This window comes from Pristiophorus japonicus, chromosome 6 (assembly GCF_044704955.1).
Source record: "Pristiophorus japonicus isolate sPriJap1 chromosome 6, sPriJap1.hap1, whole genome shotgun sequence".
NCBI classification, from domain to species: domain Eukaryota; kingdom Metazoa; phylum Chordata; class Chondrichthyes; family Pristiophoridae; genus Pristiophorus; species Pristiophorus japonicus.
In genome coordinates, this window is record NC_091982.1 from 73,417,676 (window position 1) to 73,439,134 (window position 21,459).

General features: G+C 46.2%; 2 protein-coding genes across 3 annotated transcripts in view; one reads left to right on the plus strand and one right to left on the minus strand.

Annotated features, from left to right (window-relative positions):
* The window catches only part of LOC139265691 (exocyst complex component 1-like), a 222,386-nt gene extending 209,459 nt beyond the window's left edge, over positions 1-12,927 (minus strand). For both annotated transcript variants that reach the window (XM_070882938.1, XM_070882937.1), the window contains exon 1: positions 12,455-12,927. In XM_070882938.1, coding sequence (XP_070739039.1) covers positions 12,455-12,578 — 124 coding nt within the window. In that variant the 5' untranslated portion in view covers positions 12,579-12,927. The remainder of the gene's footprint in view (positions 1-12,454) is intronic.
* A 130-nt stretch (positions 12,928-13,057) lies between these two features.
* LOC139265692 (uncharacterized) overlaps positions 13,058-21,459 on the plus strand; it is a 139,120-nt gene continuing 130,718 nt past the window's right edge. The window contains exons 1-2 of the mRNA XM_070882939.1: positions 13,058-13,104; positions 14,953-15,102. Of these exons, the coding sequence (XP_070739040.1) occupies positions 15,001-15,102 (102 nt within the window). The 5' untranslated portion in view covers positions 13,058-13,104; positions 14,953-15,000. The remainder of the gene's footprint in view (positions 13,105-14,952; positions 15,103-21,459) is intronic.

A 21,459-nucleotide genomic window follows, 5' to 3' on the forward strand; every position in this document is an offset into this window, starting at 1 on the left:
AATAGGTGCAGGAGTAGGCCATTCGGCCCTTCTAGCCTGCACCGCCATTCAATGAGTTCATGGCTGAACATGCAACTTCAGTACCCCATTCCTGCTTTCTCACCATACCCCTTGATTCCCCTAGTAGTAAGGACTTCATCTAACTCCTTTTTGAATATATTTAGTGAATTGGCCTCAACAACTTTCTGTGGTAGAGAATTCCACAGGTTCACCACTCTCTGGGTGAAGAAATTCCTCCTCATCTCGGTCCTAAATGGCTTCCCCCTTATCCTTAGACTGTGTCCCCTGGTTCTGGACTTCCCCAACATTGGGAACATTCTTCCTGCATCTAACCTGTCTAACCCCGTCAGAATTTTAAACGTTTCTATGAGGTCCCCTCTCATTCTTCTGAACTCCAGTGAATACAAGCCCAGTTGATCCAGTCTTTCTTGATAGGTCAGTCCCACCATCCCGGGAATCAGTCTGGTGAACCTTCGTTGCACTCCCTCAATAGCAAGAATGTCCTTTCACAGGTTAGGAGACCAAAACTGTACACAATACTCCAGGTGTGGCCTCACCAAGGCCCTGTACAATTGTAGCAACACCTCCCTGCCCCTGTACTCAAATCCCCTCGCTATGAAGGCCAACATGCCATTTGCTTTCTTAACCGCCTGCTGTACCTGCATGCCAACCTTCAATGACTGATGTACCATGACACCCAGGTCTCGTTGCACCTCCCCTTTTCCTAATCTGTCACCATTCAGATAATAGTCTGTCTCTCTGTTTTTACCACCAAAGTGGATAACCTCACACTTATCCACATTATACTTCATCTGCCATGCATTTGCCCACTCACCTAACCTATCCAAGTCGCTCTGCAGCCTCATAGCATCCTCCTCGCAGCTCACACTGCCACCCAACTTAGTGTCATCCGCAAATTTGGAGATACTACATTTAATCCCCTCGTCTAAATCATTAATATACAGTGTAAACAGCTGGGGCCCCAGCACAGAACCTTGCGGTACTCCACTAGTCACTGTCTGCCATTCTGAAAAGTCCCCATTTACTCCTACTCTTTGCTTCCTATCTGACAACCAGTTCTCAATCCATGTCAGCACACTACCCCCAATCCCATGTGCTTTAACTTTGCACATTAATCTCTTGTGTGGGACCTTGTCGAAAGCCTTCTGAAAGTCCAAATATACCACATCAACTGGTTCTCCCTTGTCCACTCTACTGGAAACATCCTCAAAAAATTGCAGAAGATTTGTCAAGCATGATTTCCCTTTCACAAATCCATGCTGACTTGGACCTATCATAATATCTCTTTCCAAATGAGCTGCTATGACATCCTTAATAATTGATTCCATCATTTTACCCACTACCAATGTCAGGCTGACCGGTCTATAATTCCCTGTTATCTCTCTCCCTCCTTTTTTAAAAAGTGGGTTTACATTGGCTACCCTCCACTCCATAGGAACTGATCCAGAGTCAATGGAATGTTGGAAAATGACTGTCAATGCATCCACTATTTCCAAGGCCACCTCCTTAAGTACTCTGGGATGCAGTCCATCAGGCCCTGGGGATTTATCGGCCTTCAATCCCATCAATTTCCCCAACACAATTTCCCAACTAATAAGGATTTCCCTCAGTTCCTCCTCCTTACTAGACACTCTGACCCCTTTTATATCCGGAAGATTGTTTGTGTCCTCCTCAGTGAATACCGAACCAAAGTACTTGTTCAATTGGTCCGCCATTTCTTTGTTCCCCGTTATGACTTCCCCTGATTCTGACTGCAGGGGACCTACGTTTGTCTTTACTAACCTTTTTCTCTTTACATATCTATAGAAACTTTTGCAATCCGTCTTAATGTTGCCTGCAAGCTTCTTCTCGTACTCCATTTTCCCTGCCCTAATCAAACCCTTTGTCTTCCTCTGCTGAGTTCTAAATTTCTCCCAGTACCCGGGTTCGCTGCTATTTCTGGCCAATTTATATGCCACTTCCTTGGCTTTAATACTATCCCTGATTTCCCTTGATAGCCACAGTTGAGCCACCTTCCCTTTTTTATTTTTACGCCAGACAGGAATGTACAATTGTTGTAGTTCATCCATGCGGTCTCTAAATGTCTGCCATTGCCCATCCACAGTCAACCCCTTCAGTATCATTCGCCAATCTATCCTAGCCAATTCACGCCTCATACCTTCAAAGTTACCCTTCTTTAAGTTCTGGACCATGGTCTCTGAATTAACTGTTTCATTCTCCATCCTAATGCAGAATTCCACCACATTATGGTCACTCTTCCCCAAGGGGTCTCGCACAACGAGATTGCTAATTAATCCTCTCTCATTACACAACACCCAGTCTAAGGTGGCCTCCCCCCTAGTTGGTTCCCCGACATATTGGTCTAAAAAACCATCCCTTATGCACTCCAGGAAATCCTCCTCCACCGTATTGCTTCCAGTTTGGTTAACCCAATCTATGTGCATATTAAAGTCACCCATTATAACTGCTGCACCTTTATTGCACGCACCCCTAATTTAATGTTTGATGCCCTCCCCAACATCACTACTACTGTTTGGAGTCTGTACACAACTCCCACTAACGTTTTTTGCCCTTTGGTATTCTGCAGCTCTACCCATATAGATTCCACATCATCCAAGCTAATGTCCTTCCGAACTATTGCCTTAATTTCCTCCTTAACCAGCAATGCTACCCCACCTCCTTTTACTTTTATTCTATCTTTCCTGAATGTTGAATACCCCTGGATGTTGAGTTCCCAGCCCTGATCATCCTGGAGCCACGTCTCCGTAATCCCAATCACATCATATTTGTTAACATCTATTTGCACAGTTAATTCATCCACCTTATTGCGGATACTCCTTGCATTAAGACACAAAGCCTTCAGGCTTGTTTTTTTTAACACCCTTTGTCCTTTTAGAATTTTGCTGTACAGTGGCCCTTTTTGTTCTTTGCCTTGGGTTTCTCTGCCCTCCACTTTTCCTCATCTCCTTTCTGTCTTTTGCTTTTGCCTCCTTTTTGTTTCCCTCTGTCTCCCTGCATTGGTTCCCATCCCCCTGCCATATTAGTTTAAATCCTCCCCAACGGCACTAGCAAACACTCCCCCTGGGACATTGGTTCCGGTCCTGCCCAGGTGCAGACCGTCCGGTTTGTACTGGTCCCACCTCCCCCAGAACCGGTTCCAATACCCCAGGAATTTGAATCCCTCCCTGCTGCACCACTGCTCAAGCCACGTATTCATCTGCGCTATCCTGCGATTCCTACTCTGACTATCACGTGGCACTGGTAGCAATCTCGAGATTACTACTTTTGAGGTCCTACTTTTTAATTTAGCTCCTAGTTAACGGATATGATGTAATTGGCATCACGGAGACAAGGCTCCAGGGTGACCAAAGCTGAGAACTCAACATCCAGAGGTACTCAACATTTAGGAAGGAAAGACAGAAAGGAAAAGGAGGTGGGGTGGCGTTGCTGGTTAAAGAGGAACTGAATGCAATAGTAAGGAATGACATTAGCTTAGATGATGTGAAATCTGTATGGGTGGAGCTATGGAATACCAAAGGGCAGAAAACACTAGTGGGAGTTGTGTACACACCACCAAACAGTAGTAATGAGAATGGGGACAGCATCAAACAAGAAATTAGGGATGTGTGCAATAAAGGTACAACAGCTATCAAGGTTGACTTCAATCTCCATATTCACTGGGCTAACCAAACTGGTAGCAATGCGGTGGAGGAAGATTTCCTGGAGTGTATTAGGGATGGTTTTCTAGTCCAATATGTCGAGGAACCAATTAGAGGGCTGGCCATCCTAGACTGGGTGATGTGTAATGAGAAAGGACTAATTAGCAAATCTTGTTGTGCGAGGTCCCTTAGGGAAGAGTGACCATAATATGGTAGAATTCTTTATTAAGATGGAGAATGACACAGTTAATTCAGAGACTAGGGTCCTGAACTTGGGGAAAGGTAACTTCGATGGTATGAGACATGAATTGGCTAGAATAGACTGGCGAGTGATACTTAAAGGGTTGACGGTGGATAGGCAATGGCAAACATTTAAAGATCAAATGGATGAACTTCAACAATTGAAGGTGACTCAACTGTGGCTACCAAGGGAAATTAAGGATAGTGTTAAATCCAAGGAAGAGACATATAAATTGGCCAGAAAAAGTAGCAAACCTGAGGACTGGGAGAATTTTGTAATACAGCAGAGGAGGACAAAGGGTTTAATTAGCAGGGGGAAAATAGAGTACGAGAGGAAGCTTGCTGGGAACATAAAAACTGACTGCAAAAACTTCTATAGATATGCAAAGAGAAAAAGATTAGTGAAAACAAACATAGGACCCTTGCAGTCAAATTCAGGTGAATTTATAATGGGGAACAAAGAAATGGCGGACCAGTTAAACAAATACTTTGGTTCTGTTTTCACGAAGGAAGACACAAATAACCTTCCGGAAATACTAGGGCACCGAAGGTCTAGTGAGAAGGAGGAACTGAAGGATATCCTTATAAAGCAGGAAATTGTGTTAGGGTAATTGATGGGATTTAAGCCCGATAACTACCCGGGGCCTGATAGTCTGCATCCCAGAGTACTTAAGGAAGTGGCCATAGAAATACTGGATGCATTGGTGATCATTTTCCAACAATCTATCAGCTCTGGAGCAGTTCCTATGGACTGGATGGTAGCTAATGTAACACCACTGTTTAAAAAAGGAGAGAGAAAACAGGTAATTATAGACCGGTTAACCTGACATCAGTAGTGGGGAAAATGTTGAAATCAATTATTAAAGATGAAATAGCAGCACATTTGGAAAGCAGTGACAGGATCGGTCCAAGTCAGCATGGATTTATGAAAGGGTAATCATGCTTGACAAATCTTCTGGAATTTTTTGAGGATGTAACTAGTGGAGTGGACAAGGGAGAACCAGTGGATGTGGTGCATTTGGACTTTCAAAAGGCTTTTGACAAGGTCCCACACAAGAGATTGGTGTGAAAAATCAAAGCACATGGTATTGGGGGTAATGTACTGATGTGGATAGAGAACTGGTTGGCAGACAGGAAGCAGAGAGTCGGGATAAACGGGTCCTTTTCAGAATGGCAGGCAGTGACTAGCGGGGTGTCGCAGGGCTCAGTGCTGGGACCTCAGCTCTTTACAATATACATTAATGATTTAGATGAAGGAATCGAGTGTAATATCTCCAAGTTTGCAGATGACACTAAACTGGGTGGCGGTGTGAGCTGTGAGGAGGACGCTAAAAGGCTGCAGGGTGACTTGGGACAGGTTAGGTGAGTGGGCAAATGTATGGCAGATGCAGTATAATATGAATAAGTGTGAGGTTATCCACTTTGGGGGCAAAAACACGAAGGCAGAATATTATCTGAATGGCGGCAGATTAGGAAACGGGGAGGTGCAACGAGACCTGGGTGTCATGGTTCATCAGTCATTGAAAGCTGGCATGCAGGTACAGCAGGCGGTGAAGAAGGCAAATGGTATGTTGGCCTTCATAGCTAGGGGATTTGAGTATACTTAAGAACATAAGAATTAGGAACAGGAAGTAGGCCATCTAGCCCCTCGAGCCTGCTCCGCCATTCAACAAGATCATGGCTGATCTGGCCGTGGACTCAGTTCCACTTACCCGCCCGCTCCCCGTAACCCTTAATTCCCTTATTGGTTAAAAATCTATCTGTGATTTGAATACATTCAATGAGCTAGCCTCCTATTTCCTTGGGCAGATAATTCCACAGATTCACAACCCTCTGGGAGAAGAAATTCCTTCTCAACTCGGTTTTAAATTGGCTCCCCTGTATTTTGAGGCTGTGTCCCCTAGTTCTAGTCTCCCCAACCAGTGGAAACAACCTCTCTGCCGCTATCTTGTCTATCCCTTTCATTATTTTAAATGTTTCTATAAGATCACCCCTCATCCTTCTGAACTCCAACGAGTAAAGACCCAGTCTACTCAATCTATCATCATAAGGTAACCCCCTCATCTCCGGAATCAGCCTAGTGAATCATCTCTGTACCCACTCCAAAGCTAGTATATCCTTCCTTAAGAAAGGTGACCAAAACTGCACGCAGTACGCCAGGTGCGGCCTCACCAATACCCTATACAGTTGCAGCAGGACCTTCCTGCCTTTGTACTCCATCCCTCTCGCAATAAAGGCCAACATTCCATTCGTCTTCCTGATTACCAGCTGCACCTGCAAACTAACTTTTTGGGATTCATGCACAAGGACCCCCAGGTCCCTCTGCACCGCAGCATGTTGTAATTTATCCCCATTCAAATAATATTCCCTTTTACTGTTTTTTTTTCCCCCCCAAGGTGGATGACCTCACATTTTCCAACATTGTATTCCATCTGCCAAACCTTAGCCAATTCGCTTAACCTATAAGAGCAGGGAGGTCTTACTGCAGTTGTACAGGGCCTTGGTGAGGCCTCACTTGGAATATTGTGTTCAGTTTTGGTCTCCTAATCTGAGGAAGGACGTTCTTGCTATTGAGGGAGTGCAGCGAAGGTTCACCAGACTGATTCCCGGGATGGCAGGACTGACATATGAGGAGAGGCTGGATCAACTGGGCCTTTTTACACTGGAGTTTAGAAGGATGAGAGTGGATCTCATAGAAACTTATAAGATTCGGACAGGACTGGACAGGTTAGATGTGGGAAGAATGTTCCCGATGATGGGGAACTCAGGGGACACAGTCTTAGGATAAAGGGTAGGCTATTTAGGACTGAGATGAGGAGAAACTTCTTCACTCAGAGAGTTGTTAACCTGTGGAATTCCCTACCACAGAGAGTTGTTGATGCCAGTTCATTGGATATATTCAAGAGGGAGTCAGATATGGCCCTTACGGCTAAAGGGATTAAGGGGTATGGAGAGAAAGCAGGAAAGGGGTACTGAGGGAATGATCAGCCATGATCTTATTGAATGGTGGTGGAGGCTCGAGGGGCCGAATGGCCTACACCTGCATCTATTTTCTATGTTTCTATGTTTTCTATGAAATGCGACAGTCCTCCATAAGCTTTCTGGAAATGGCACCCCTCGCCTTCTGGCTCCTAATTCAAATGTATTGAACAGTGTGAAGTTCGTGTACTGACATCATATATACGGTCCAGCTTGCCAAAAAACATTAGGGCTCCTCCATTCCAGCCTAAGTACCCTTTTAATGGCATGCCAAGTCTTAATCACTGCCAACAGCCTCTCTGCCATTGAAGATTAATTCTATTTTGAGGATGAGGCTGACCAAACGCAAGTACATTTAAGCCCACTAACTGGGATAGAGCAGTGTATTTATTATTTTTTGTGTTTATAAAAAGGGGTGATGGAAGTTAAGTTGGAATATGTTACATTTGGTATGACTGTTACTCAGTATGTTCACTTGCAGTTTGTAAAATAAAGCGCGCAACCATTCATATCTCACTAAATGCTAATCAGTTTGCTTACCGAAATATTGGAGAAGCACGTGAAGAACACGCTATCCAGTTGAAATCCCAAGGGGGTCATAGAATTAGATATTGAGCTGTACAGGTAAACTCTTGGACATAAGAGATGCAGGGTCTGGTTACAGGAATGATTAGTACTGCCAAACCTGAGAGATTATCAAACCAAAATTCATAACATTACTACAGGGAGGGGAAGAATCTAGGAGGAAGTAGGCACACTATTATTCTTAAAGAAGAAACTAGCTGAAGTATTGCCCAAGTGTGAAGTTTTTGGTTTTGCACCAGATATTTTACTCAGGTCCAGCATCAACAAACACTCTCACGAATGGATCTAACATTCCCTGTGACCTTGATTATGCCATTAACTTGTCTAATAGCTAGATAAACAACATGACCCAGCGATTGAGCAGCAAACTCTTGCCACTGCACACCAGCTTACTGGAACATATCATGTTCTCACCTTCAGTAGGCTGGTTGCATATCTAATCTGAACTATAAAGCTATAAAGTAACAGACAATTTATTTAATACAGGAACAAGTAAATGACCAGAATTCAGGACAAAACAACATAGTGCAATAATTACAAACATTACTATCCTCCTTAATATATCAATGTAATAAAAATGATTTCTCTGAGCTATCTTTCAAAATAATGCAAACATTAAATTAAAGACTTCCTACAGGATGAATCACTGCCATAGAGTATAATTAGCCTAGTTTCTCTGTTGGCTATACATTGTAGGCTGATGAACTAAGCAAGGACAGTCCAATATAACAATGCAAAGGAAACCTACCCGCAGAGTTGCATGTCAAAAAGGACCACCCAAAAAACAATCAGTAGTCCAGTCCCTGCTTGTAAGTACGCATCATCACAGGCAGTTGCTTGGAGTCGAGGATGACTTGCTTCCACACTAAAAATGAGTTCTCAAGTGACTGAAGAGTCCAATGCAGGACTTAGTGTCTCGGTCACAGGTGAGGCAAACGGTGGTTGAAGGAACTGGTGGGTGGGGTGCCTGGGTTGCCATACGCTCCTGCCACTGTTGACTGTTTGGATTCAGATTGTTTTCGGCGCCTTCCTGGATGCTTTTCCTCCACTTTAGGCAGTCTTGGGCCAGGGATGCCCAGGTGTTGGTGGGGATGTTACATTTTCTCAAGGAGGCTTTGAGGGTGCCCTTGAAGCGTTTCCTCTGTCCACCTGGGGATCACTTGCCGTGTCGGAGCTTCGAATAGAACGCTTGTTTTGGGAGTCTCGTGTCAGTCATGCGGGCGATGTGGCCCGTCCAGCGAAGCTGATCAAGCATGGTCAGTGTTTTGATGCTTGGGATATTGGCCTGAGCGAGGACACTGACATTGGTGCGCCTACCCTGCCAATGGATTTCCAGGATCTTGCATAGGCAGCATTGGTGGCACTTCTCCAGTGTTTTGAGGTGCCTGCTGTACATAGTCCATGTCTCTGAGCCATATAGGAGGGCGAGTATCACCACTGCCCTGTAGACCACGAGCTTGGTGCCCCGTTTGAGATCCTGGTCTTCAAACACTCTCTTCCTCAGGTGACCGAAGACTGCACTGGCACACTGAAGGCGGTGTTGAACTTAGTTATCGATGTCTGCCCTTGTTGACAGCAGGCTGCCGAAGTATGGAATATGGTCCACGTTGTCATGGATTTTGATAACCTGGTGGGGGGGGGGGGGGCAGTGCTGTGTGGCAGGGGCAAGTTGGTAGAGGACCTTTGTCTTATGGATGTTTAGTGCAAGGCCCTTGGTCTCATACGCCTTGGTGAAGGTGTTGACAATGCCTTGGAGTTCAGCCTCCGAGTGTGCACAGACACAGGCGTCATCTTCGTACTGTAGTTCAATGACGGAGGATGGGACGACCATGGATCTGGCCTGGAGGCAGTGGAGTTTGAACAGATTCCCGTTTGTCCTGTAATTTAGCTCCACTCCAGCAGGGAGCTTGCTGAGGGCGAGATGGAGCATTGCAGCAAGGAAGATCGAGGAGAACGTTGGTGCGATGACACAGCCTTGCTTGACCCCAGTCCAAACATGGAATGGGTCTGTGGTGGATCCATTGGTCAGGATCACAGTTTGCATGTCATCGTGAAGCAGGCAGAAAATGGTGACAAACTTTTGAGGGCAGCCAAATTTGAGGAGGACGCTCCATAATCCCTCATGGTTGACAGTGTCGAAGGCTTTTATGAGGTCGAAGGCAGCCATGTACAGGGCCTTTTCAACCTCGTGCCAGGCTGGGGTTGTGCTGAGATGGTGGCGGGTAGCATGCTGTGGGATGGAGCCGAGGACACTCACGTCAAAGACAAAGTCTCGGTTGAGGAGATCCTCGAAGTGCTCCTTCTGGCGGGCAGTGAATGCCTCTCTATCCTTGATGCGCATCTCTCCGTTCTTGGCCAGTAGTGGGGTAGGGCCTTGGGTGCTTAGACCGTAGGTCGTCTTGATTGCGCTGAAGAATCCTCGCACATCGTGGTTGTAGGCTAGCTGCTGGATTTCTTGAGCTTTCTCCACCCACCATCTGTTCTTTAGGTCACGGGTTTTCTGTTGGACCTCGGCCTTCAGACATCTGTAGAGCTGCTTTCTTGTCCTCGAGTTGTGTTGCTGATTCCAGTGCAAGAATGCCCTGCGCTTGCGGCATATTAGCTCCTGGATCTCCTGGTCATTCTCGTCGAACCAGTTTTGGTGTTTCCTGGAAGAGTGACCGAGCGTCTCTTCACAGGTGCTGATTATGGAAACATTGAGGGTTGACCAGGCATGTGGACACGCTGCGTCTCTGGGGCACTGGGAGTCGTCAGATTGGTAGCAAGGCGCTGGCTGAATAGGGTTTTCTTCGCAGGATCTTTGAGTGCTCCAGCATTAATTTTCCTGCGGCATTGTTTCTGTTGCTGTTGCTGTTTTGGGGCAATGTTGATGGTGATAACAGAGCGAATTAGTCGGTGATCTGTCCAGCAGTCGTCAGCTCCTGTCATGGTACTGGAGATGCGCACGTCTTTGCAGTCCCTCACTCGGACAACGACGTAGTCTTGCAGATGCCAGTGCTTGAAGCGAGGGGCTTGTCTTTGTCTTTATATTTGTCTTTCTGACGAAACAGGGTATTGGTTATGACGAGAGCATGTTCTAATCATTTTGTCAGGAGGAGGGTGCCATTGGAGTTGGCTTTCCCTACCCCCTCTCAGCCAACCACACCTCTCCAGAGGTCAGTGTCCTTTCCGACTCTGGCATTGAAGTCGCCAAGGAAGATCAGCTTGTTGCTCGTTGAGACTCGGGACAGGGATTGTTTGAGGCTGGAGTAGAATTCCTCTTTGGTCTACCCATGTATTCATACCAGACGTGATTGTCAAAACACTACAGCCTTAGTTGGCGTCGTGCTTTGGTGCCAGATACCTTGGACAACTTATTTCAGGTGTTATGAAGATATGTCAGAAGAAAAGCCCTTGACACATTGTTCTCTCAAACATTCAAACAATGCTTTAAAAAAATATGAAATACTAGTCCTTAGACTGAGTTGCCACTGTAACAATCTGTTATATATGTAGACTATAGATATACTTGCTGTGTAGTCACTGTATAGTTGCATAAGATGGAGACTTGTTATCTGTTGTACTTCAATAAGGTTTACACTGTGTATATACTATGCTGGCACCATTAGAGGGTGCAACTGGTGGAGAGGCTGTCCACCAGAGGGCACTGCGGTGGGAGACCTGAGGGCCACGTGCATAGGTGTGCAGGGCCCAGTATAAAAGGCTGCCCACCATGCTTGTGCCTCACTCTGGAGTTACGAATAAAGGACTAAGGTCACTACAGTTTGAGTACAACACATTGCCTCGTGGAGTCATTCATAAGTGCATGACAGACATAACACAATCCAATTGACTTTTGCTAGCTTGCACAATATTTCGAAGGTATCTTGCAGAAATATCCCCGTAAAATTAACTGTGTGTACAGGCATTAGTAGTAAGGAATTCAAATCAATGACCCAATACAGACAAAAATACATTCTGCACAATACATTAAAAAAGGTGTTCCAATTATTTTTAAATAAAAAATATTCCATCACCATTTTGACTCTCCTTACCAATAGACTGCTGCAGCGACAGTACCAATTGGATATCCTTCAGTGACTCTATATGTAGCATCTACAGCCAGTAGCCTGCTTTCCTCAGATTGATGGCTCTGGGTCAGCTCTCAGACTGATTCCAACTAATAGTCTGCATTACATACACTGAAGTTTCTCCAAGAATCAGGGGATAATCCCAGCCAGTAACACCGGCATTCAGAACAGTCGAGTGGTCAAGAAACATTTGACTTTTTAATTCCCCCAAAATATTCAATATAAAATGTGTGGAGGGGTTGAGGTGATTTTAACACTAATCACTCCCCTAGACTTGCTTTCCCCTTTAAGAGACTGGCGTTGAGTTAAATATCTTGTAAGATACTTCACAAGGTTTACTACCATAGATCAAATGCCTCTAAGTTCCGCTAAGTTTGACAAGATAAAATCTAGCAGATCTACCATGGCATTGCTCATTATAAATCAGGAATACACTTTTATAATGCTATTATGTAATGTATAACGTATTATTTTGCTGTTAAGGTGCAGATGTGCTTAACTTGACCTAACCCTTTAAGCCACCAAGTCTAATTATAAGTAGGCACACTCTCAGATCAAATACGGCTAGTGAGGAAAGTTTTCAGATTGGAAGATGCGCATACATTTCCAGCTCCAAGTCAGAAGACGACAAATTACTTTCTTTCTTTTATTTGACATCTGAAACGAGGGACACAAAGCAGACACGAGTCAAAAATAGATAGATTAACTAGATCACTAGGCGCAATTGAAGCTACCAGGAATTTGAGTAGTAGAATATTGGATGTATAAAGCTAAAACTTTTCTCAACAAGGATCGCATGATGCACCTGCTCCCAGTATAAAATCTCAAACCGAACAACGCGCCTTTAAGAGCAGTAGTCCCTTGTATCCGCTTCACCTCACTATTGAACAGCCCACGCACCTGCGGCACATAAAATACAGTTTTTCCGCTTCTTCCCAGCTTTCCAGACGATCACCAAACCCAGCAACCTCTCTTCCAGCGGTGTGAAAACATCTTTTTGCAAATGGTTCCGAATGGCAATCATATCAGATGCAGAAAGGGAACAAAATGATGGCTTTGTTTTCTTTTGCTTAAAACTTAATCCAGGAAGTCTCTGAAGATGTGACAACTTCTTATAATCACAGTGTTATTCTGAGAGTGTAATCCTCACAATAACGATGCAAAATATTCTTGTATATTTTGTTTTGGTAGCTGAAGATCGTATAATCCAAAAATATACAATTTATTACTGAAAAAGAAACCGTTCCTCTAACACATCCGACCTCTACCTTTATTTCACCAACAGACGTTTCCTGCCGACGGAAGCGCGAGGGAAATCATGTGCGTGCAGTTCGAGTTTCTCAACCAAACCGCTGCTCGGCCCGCGCAACGCCGCGCTCACTCATTCCATTGATTGACAGTCGTTTGCTTTGCAACGGAAAGGCGCGAGGTGGTTCGATGCGCGCGCGCTGGTTCCATTCCTTTAACGGTTTTTTTCTCCCCTCCATTTGAAATGAAGGCAGCAAAGAACTCCATGCTGGCACGGAGGGGTTGACATCCTTCTGATTTCTGTGGGTGTCATCAGCTGTCAATAGTGAGAAAATCTATTTAACCATCGTAATATGTGTACAGTTTTGGTCTCCATATTTAAGAAAGGATATACTTGCTTTGGAGGCAGTTCAGAGAAGGTTCACTCGGTTGATTCTGGAGATGAGGGGGTTGACTTATGAGGAAAGGTTGAGTAGGTTGGGCCTCTACTCATTGAAATTCAGAAGAATGAGAGATGATCTTATCGAAATGTATAAAATTATAAGGGGGCTTGACAAGGTGGATGCAAAGAGGATGTTTTCAATGATGGGGAGACTAGAACTAGGGGGCATAATCTTAGAATAAGGGACCGCCCATTTAAAACTGAGATGAGGAGGAATTTCTTCTCTGAGTGTTGTAAATCTGTAGAATTTGTTGCCTCAGAGAGCTTTGGAAGCTGGGACATTGAATAAATTTAAGACAGGGATAGACAGTTTCTTAACTGATAAGGGAATAAGGGATTATGGGGAGCGGGCAGGGAAGTGGACCCGAGTTCATGATCGGATCAGCCATGATCGTATTAAATGGCGGAGCAGGCTCGAGGAGCCGTATGGCCTACTCCTGCTCCTTTAAACATATACATTTATCTTCATTTTTACCTTTGAGACATTCGCAATAATTTAAAATGTAAACAGAAAATGCTGGCAACATCTGTGGGGAGAGAAACAGTTAATGTTTCAGGTCGATGACCCTTCATCGCTGAGTATTTCCAGCATTTTCTGTTTTTATTTCAGATTTCCAGCATCCGCAGTATTTTGCTTTTGCAATAGTTTTAAATTAAAAAAACATCAGTTGCTTCTTGTTCGACATGGATCAGAATTTGACGGGGTAGAAATCGATTTAAACGGCTTTTCAGCTGCAACACCTGGATGTAAATACGGCCCTGAATTCGGCCTCCTTATTAATCTTTATCGTCATAATAGTCAATTTTTGTCTGTCCTGGGGCGGAGCTAGGGGAGAGAGGGAAGGGGAGAGAGAGAGAGAGAGAGAGAGAGAGAGAGGGAGGAGGAGAGAGAGAGAGGGAGGGAGGGAGTGAGGACATCAGCGTCCATTCTATAGATATAGAAGATGATAACAGTCTAAACAAGTCATCAGCATCATAGGCAGTCTCTCGGTTCTAAACAAGTCATCAGCATCATAGGCAGTCTCTCGGTATCGAGGAAGAGTTGCTTCCACTCTTAACATGAGTTCTTAGGTAGTTGTACAGTCCAATACGAGAACCACAGTCTCTGTCACAGGTGGGGCAGATAGTCGTTGAGGGAAGAAGTGGGTGGGATTGGTTTGCCGCACGCTCTTTCCGCTGCCTGCGCTTGATTTCTGCATGCTCTCGGCGACGATACTCGAGGTGCTCAGCGCCCTCCCGGATGCGCTTCCTCCACTTAGGGCGGTCTTTGGCCAGGGTCTCACAAGTATCAGTGGGGATGTTGCATTTTATCAGGGAGGTTTGAGGGTGTCCTTGTAACGTTTCCGCTGCCCACCTTTGGCTCATTTGCCATGAAGGAGGTCTGAGTAGAGCGCTTGCTTTGGGAGCCGCGTGTCTGGCATGCGAACTACGTGGCCTGCCCAACAGAGCTGATCAAGTGTAGTCAGTGCTTGGATGCTAGGGATGTTGGCCTCGTCAAGGACACTAATGTTGGTGCGTCTGTCCTCCCAGGGGATTTGTAGTATCTTGCGGAGACATCGTTGGTGGTATTTCTCCAGCGACTTGAGGTGTCTACTGTACATGGTCCATGTTTCTGAGCTATACAGGAGGGCGGGTATTACTACAGCCCTGTAGACCATAGCATGGTGGCAATTTTGAGGGACTGATCTTCAAACACTCTTTTCCTCAGGCGATCGAAGGCTGCACTGGCTGGAGGCGGTGTTGGATCTCGTCGTCAATGCCTGCTCTTGTTGATATGAAGCTCCCGAGATATGAGAAGTGGTCCACATTGTCCAGGGCCGCGCCATGGATCTTGATGACTGGGGGGCAGTGCTGTGTGGTAAGGACAGGCTGGTGGAGGACTTTTGTCTTGCTTAGCGTAAGGTCCATGCTTTTGTACGCCTCAGTAAATACTTCAACTATGTCCTGGAGTTCAGCCTCTGAATGCGCGTAGTCGCAGGCATTGTCCGCGTACTGTAGCTCATCGACAGAGGTTGGGGTGGTCTTGGACCTGGCCTGGAGACGGCGAAGGTTGAACAGCTTCCCACTAGTTCCACTCCAGCGGGGAGCTTGTCGGCTATGAGGTGGAGCATGGCAACGAGGAAGATTGAGAAGAGGGTTGCGGCGATGACACAGCCCTATTTGACCCCAATCTGGATGTGGATTGGGTCTGTAATGGATCCGTTGAGAAGGATCATGGCCTGCATGTCGTTGTGGTGACAAACTTTTGGGGGCATCCGAAACGGAGGAGGACGCTCCGCATAGTTGACGGTGTCAAAGGCCTTTGTAAGGTTGAAGAAGGCCATGTATAAGGGCTGGTGCTGTTCCCTGCATTTTCCCTGCAGCTGTCGCGCTGCAAAAATCATGTCCGTTGTGCCCCGGAGGGGACGAAATCCACACTGTGACTCCGGGAGGAGCTCCTCGGCCACAGGGAGAAGACGGTTGAGGAGGACTCGAGCGACGACTTTCCCAGTGGCTGATAACAGGGAGAATTCCTTTGTAGTTGCCGCAGTCAGAATAGAGAAATCACGTTTGACAAATTTGCTAGACTTCTTTGAAGATGTAACGAGCAGGTTGGATAAGGGGGAACCAGTGGATGTAGTGTATTTGGTTTTCCAGAAAGCATTCGATAAGGTGCCACATAAAAGGTTACTGCACAAGATAAGAACTCAAGGGATTGAGGTAATATATAAGCAGGGATAGAAGATTGACTAATTAACAGAAAACAAAGAGTTGGGATAAATGGGTCATTCTCCGGTTGGCAAATGGTAATTAGTGGGGTGCCACAGGGATGGATGCTGGGGCCTCAACTATTTACAATCTATATTAATGACTTGGATGAGGGGCCCGAGTGTAATGTGAGATTATCCACTTTGGTAGGAAGGATAAAAAAGCAAATTGTTATTTAAATGGAGAGAGACTACAAAATGCTGCGGTATAGAAGGATCTGAGGGTCCTTGTGCATGAAGCACAAAAAGTTAGCATGCAGGTACATCAAGTAATTAGGAAGGCAACATTTCTGTTGGCCTTTATTGCAAGGGGGATGGAGTATAAAAGTAGGGCAATCTTGCTACAACTGTACAGGGCGTTGGTGAGACCACACTTGGAGTACTGCGAACAGTTTTGGTCTCCTTATTTAAGGAGGGATATACTGGCTTTGGAGGCAGTTCAGAGAAGGTTCACGAGGTTGATTCCTGAGATGAAGTGGCTGTCTTACGAAGAAAGGATGAGCAGGTTGGGACTCATTGGCGTTTAGAAGAATGAAAGGTGATCTTATTGAAACGTCTAAGATTCTGAGGGGGCTTGACAGGGTAGATGCAGAAAGGATGTTTCCCCTCATGGGGGAATCTAGAACTAGGGGGCAGAGTTTCAGAATAAGGGGTTGCACATTTAAAACGGAAATGAGGAATTTCTTCTTTCAGAGGGTTGTGAATCTTTGGAATTCTCTACTCCAGAGAGCTGTGCAGGCTGGGTCATTGAATATATTTAAAGGTGGAGATAAACAGATTTTTGAACAATAGGGGAGTCAAGGGTTATGGGGAGCAGGCAGGAAAGTGGAGTTGAGGCCAAGATCAGATCAGCCATGATCTTATTGAATAGCAGTGTAGGCTCAAGGGGTCAAATGGCCCACCCCTGCTCCTATTTCTTATGTTCTTTTGAACTCAGTACCTGTCAGATAAAGGGAAATGCTGAGGCTCCTCCAGCACTACACCTGGAGTCCCCTTACCTGCCTGACATGCAGTCACACCTTCCTGTCCCTGACCACTAGCCAGACCTGTATCACTACCTAACCTAAGGGATGTGACTGCCTCCTGGAACACCCCCCCTCCCTACGGTCTGCAGAGTCTGAACCTCTGAGCTGAAGTTCTTTGAGATGCAGACACTGCAGATGTGGTTGTCCGGTTTGCAATGCTCTCCACATTCTGCAGCAATGGCACACCTCCTGCCCTGCCATCCCTATATAACCTTGATTTATGTATTTTATTAATTAAAGTTTATGGGGGAGAAATTCATGTGGCGTGACTGAATTACCATTGACCACTGTAACAACAGCTGATGCCAGTTCCAACGCCACATGTCATATCGGTGTTGCTGGTAGTGCTGCTGGTACCTCGATTGCCAGGGAGCTCGCCATGATGGAGATCGTGATGTCAGTGAGTGTGCAACGCTCACTGGATGCCCAATCTCCCAACTTCGTTTTAGCCAAGGTACTTACTGGCTGGGGAAAGCAACAACAGCTTCAGGTGGTGTGGAACAGCAGGAATCCGGCTCCAATGATGCTATTTGAAGGGATCCTCATCAATGACTCACACCTGTCACGGTTTTGCAGTTTGAGTGGATATGTGCTACTTCCTGCTACTGGAAGAGTTTTCCTTAGTCATTTCAAGGTTCTTTGGTATCAGAGAGCATTGTGACAAGTACAAAACTCCCTCATTATTTTTGAAAGGCTTAAAAGTACAATACTTGGTAAAAATCACTCACTCACTTAATGTGCAGTTTGTGTGCGACCACAGACAGTGAATCCTCAATGTCAATACCCACTATCCTGGCAGTAGCTACAATGCCTTCATCCTGCGCCAGACAGCCAGCATTCTTCCAGCCACCACATCAAGCTGGCAGGTAGCTGCTCGGAGACAAATGCTATCGGCTCTTCGCCTGGCTCATGACTCTCCTCCGCAACCCCAACTCTTGTGCCCAGCACTCGTATAACGAGAGACATGCTACCACCAGGAACATCTATCAAGCAGACCATTGGCTTATTGAAGCAATGGTTCTGCTGCCTTGACCACTCAAGAGGAGCCCTCCAGTACTTGCCAGAGCGGGTGTCCCATTTTTTGGTGGTTTGCTGCATGTTCCACAATTTGGCCATCAAGAGGGCGCAGCCCTTGCCACCAGGGATTGTGGGACCATCTCAGGAGGAGGGCGCTGCAGAGAAAGAGAGGAGGAGGAACAGGAGGGAGAGAAGATAGCGAGATAATCGGCATTCTGGGCTGTCCATGACTGGCTCATCAGACTGAGATGTGAATGAATGAAACCCCAAATCCCCATTGCTCACCGCATCCCCATCATACGATCCCTGTCTCACGCCATATCACAGCGTCCTCCTGGGTGCAAAGGTGAAATGAGAGAGACCACAAAATATTCCAAACGCCATTAATAACTGTACTTATAAACATAATGTTATATATGTATACTTCCATTTACTCTATACAGCCACCAGAGGGCTCATCCCCTGGAGTCCGAAGGAATCCCATAATCCCTTGGGAGTACGGGTATATAAAGAGGCTTCACAGGTTGGAGAGGCACTCTGGAGACATGCAATAAAAGACTAAGGTCACACTTTACTTTGAGCTCACAGTGTTCAGTCTGACTCTTTCTCCATACACTACAACTGGCGACGAGATACAGATAGCGAACCCAAAGATGTAGCGAACAGTGGGCATCCTAGAGAAATTTTTGTAGGGAGATGATTGGGAAACTTTTGTGGAGCGACTACAACCAATACTTCGTGGCCAACGAGCTAGATGGGGAAGAGAACGCTGCCAAACGTAGAGTGATCCTCATCGTCTATGGGGCACCGACGTATGGACGCATGAAGAATCTGCTCACTCCAGCAAAACCCACGGAGAAATTGTACGACGATTTGTGCACACTGGTCCGCGAGCATTTGAATCCGAAGGAAAGCGTTCTGATGGCGAGGTATCAGTTCTACAACTACAAAAGGTCTGAAGGCCAGGAAGTGGCGAGTTATGTCGCTGAGCTGACACCTTGCAGGACATTGTGAATTTGAAGGATATTTGGAGCACATGCTCAGAGACTTTTTCGTACTTGGCATTGGCCACAAAACCATACTTCGCAAACCTTTGACTGTAGAGACCCCAACCTTGAATAAGACCATAGCGATAGCCCAGGTGTTCATTGCCACCACAATACGAAGCAAATCTCTCAGCACACAAGTGCTGCTACATGTACTGTGAACAAAGTGATGTTGTTTTCGAATCGTAACGTACAGGGCAGGTCACACATACCTGCAGCTACACATCCGCAGATGTCTCAGAGTCCACCATCAAGGGTGCTGAATGCAAGGCCATTAACATCTTGCTGGCGCTGTGGGGGTGATCATCGTTTTCATTCATGCTGATTCAAAAGATACGTTTGCAAGGGCTGTGGAACAATGGGACACCTCCAACGAGGGTGCAGGCAAGCTGCTAAGCTTGTTAAACCTGCAAACCATCATGTTTGAGAGAAGAACAGATCCATGGAGGATCATTACGAACCAGAGCCTCAGATAGAGGAGGCAGAGGTGCATGGGGTGCACACATTCACCACGAATTGTCCCCCGATGAAGCTGAATGTTGAACTAAATGAACTTCCGGTGTCAATGGAGCTGGATATGGGCGCGAGCCAGTCCATCATTTCGAAAGGTTGTGGTGCAACAAGGCCTCAAGGCCAGTCTTAACCCCAGTTCGCACGAGACTAAGAACTTACACTAAAGAACTGATTCCTGTAATCGGCAGTGCTACTGTAAAGGTCTCCTACGATGGAGTGGTGCACAAACTACCACTCTGAGTGGTACCGGGCGATGGTCCCATGCTGCTCAGCAGGAGCTGGCTGGGAAAGATACGCTGGAACTGGGACGACGTCCAAGCGCTATCGCCCGCTGACGACACTTCGTGTACCCAGGTCCTTAAACAAATTTCCTTCGCTGTTCGAACCAGGCATTGGGAAATTCCAAGGAGCAAAAGTGCAGATCCACCGAACTCCGGGGGCGCAACCCATCCAGCACAAGGCGAGAGCAGTACCGTACATGATGAGAGAAAGGGTAGAGATCGAGCTCGACTGGCTGCAACGAGAGGGCATCATTTCACCAATCGAGTTCAGTGAGTAGGTCAGTCCTATTATCGCAGTCCTCAAGGGAGACGGCACCGTCAGAATCTGTGGCGATTACAAAGTAACTATCAATCATTTCTCCCTGCAGGACCAATATCCACTACCAAAAGCCGACGACCTCTTTGCAACGCTGGTGAGAGGAAAGACGTTCACGAAGCTGGATCTGACTTCAGCCTACATGATGCAGGAACTGGAGGAATCATCGAAGGCCCTTTCCTGCATCAACACGCACAACGGTCTTTTTGTTTATAACAGGTGCCCTTTTGGAATCCGATCAGTGGCGGCGATATTCCAGAGAAACATGGAAGGTTTACTGAAGCCAGTCCTGCACACAGTGGTCTTCCAGGACAACATCTTGGTCACAGGTCGGAACACAGCCGAGCATCCGCAGAACCTGGAGGAGGTTCTTAGTCGACTCAACCACGTGGGGCTCAGGTTAAAACACTCGAAGTGCGTTTTCCTGGCACCTGAAGTCCTGGGAAGGAGGATTGTGGCGGACGGCCTCAAGCCCACCAACGCGAAGACAGAGGCAATCGAGAAGGAACTGAGGCCACAGAACGTAATGGAGCTGTGGTCGATTCTGGGACTCTCAAACTACTTTTGGTAACTTCTTACTGGGTCTCAGCATACTGTTAGAACCACTGCATGTCTTACTATGAAAAGGAGGTGAATAGCTTTGGGGCAAAAGCCAAGAAAATGCCTTTGTAGAAGCGAGAAAATTGTTCTGCTCAAACAAATTGCTTGTGTTGTATGATCCATGTAAGCGTTTGGTACTAGCATGTGATGCGTCATCAAATGGCGTCGGGTGTGTATTGCAACAAGCTAATGATTTCGGGAAACTGCAACCTGTTGCTTATACATCCAGGAGTCTGTCTAAGGCCGAGAGAGCCTACAGCATGATTGAAAAAGAAGCGTTAGCATGTGTCTATGGGGTAAAGAAAATGCATTAATACCTGTTTGGGCTAAAATTCGAATTGGAAACTGACCATAAGCCACTTATATCCCTGTTTTCCGAGAGTAAAGGGATAAATATCAATGCATCGGTCCGCATCCAGAGATGGGCGCTCACGTTGTCCGCATATAACTACGCCATCTGCCACAGGCCAGGCACAGAATACTGCGCTGATGCTCTCAGCAGGCTGCCATTGCCCACCACGGGGGTGGAAATGGCGCAGCCCGCAGATCTAGCCATGGTTATGGAAGCATTTGAGAGTGAGCAATCACTCATCACTGCCCAGCAGATCAAAACCTGGACAAGCCAGGACCCCTTATTATCTCTAGTCAAAAGCTGTGTACTTCACAGGAG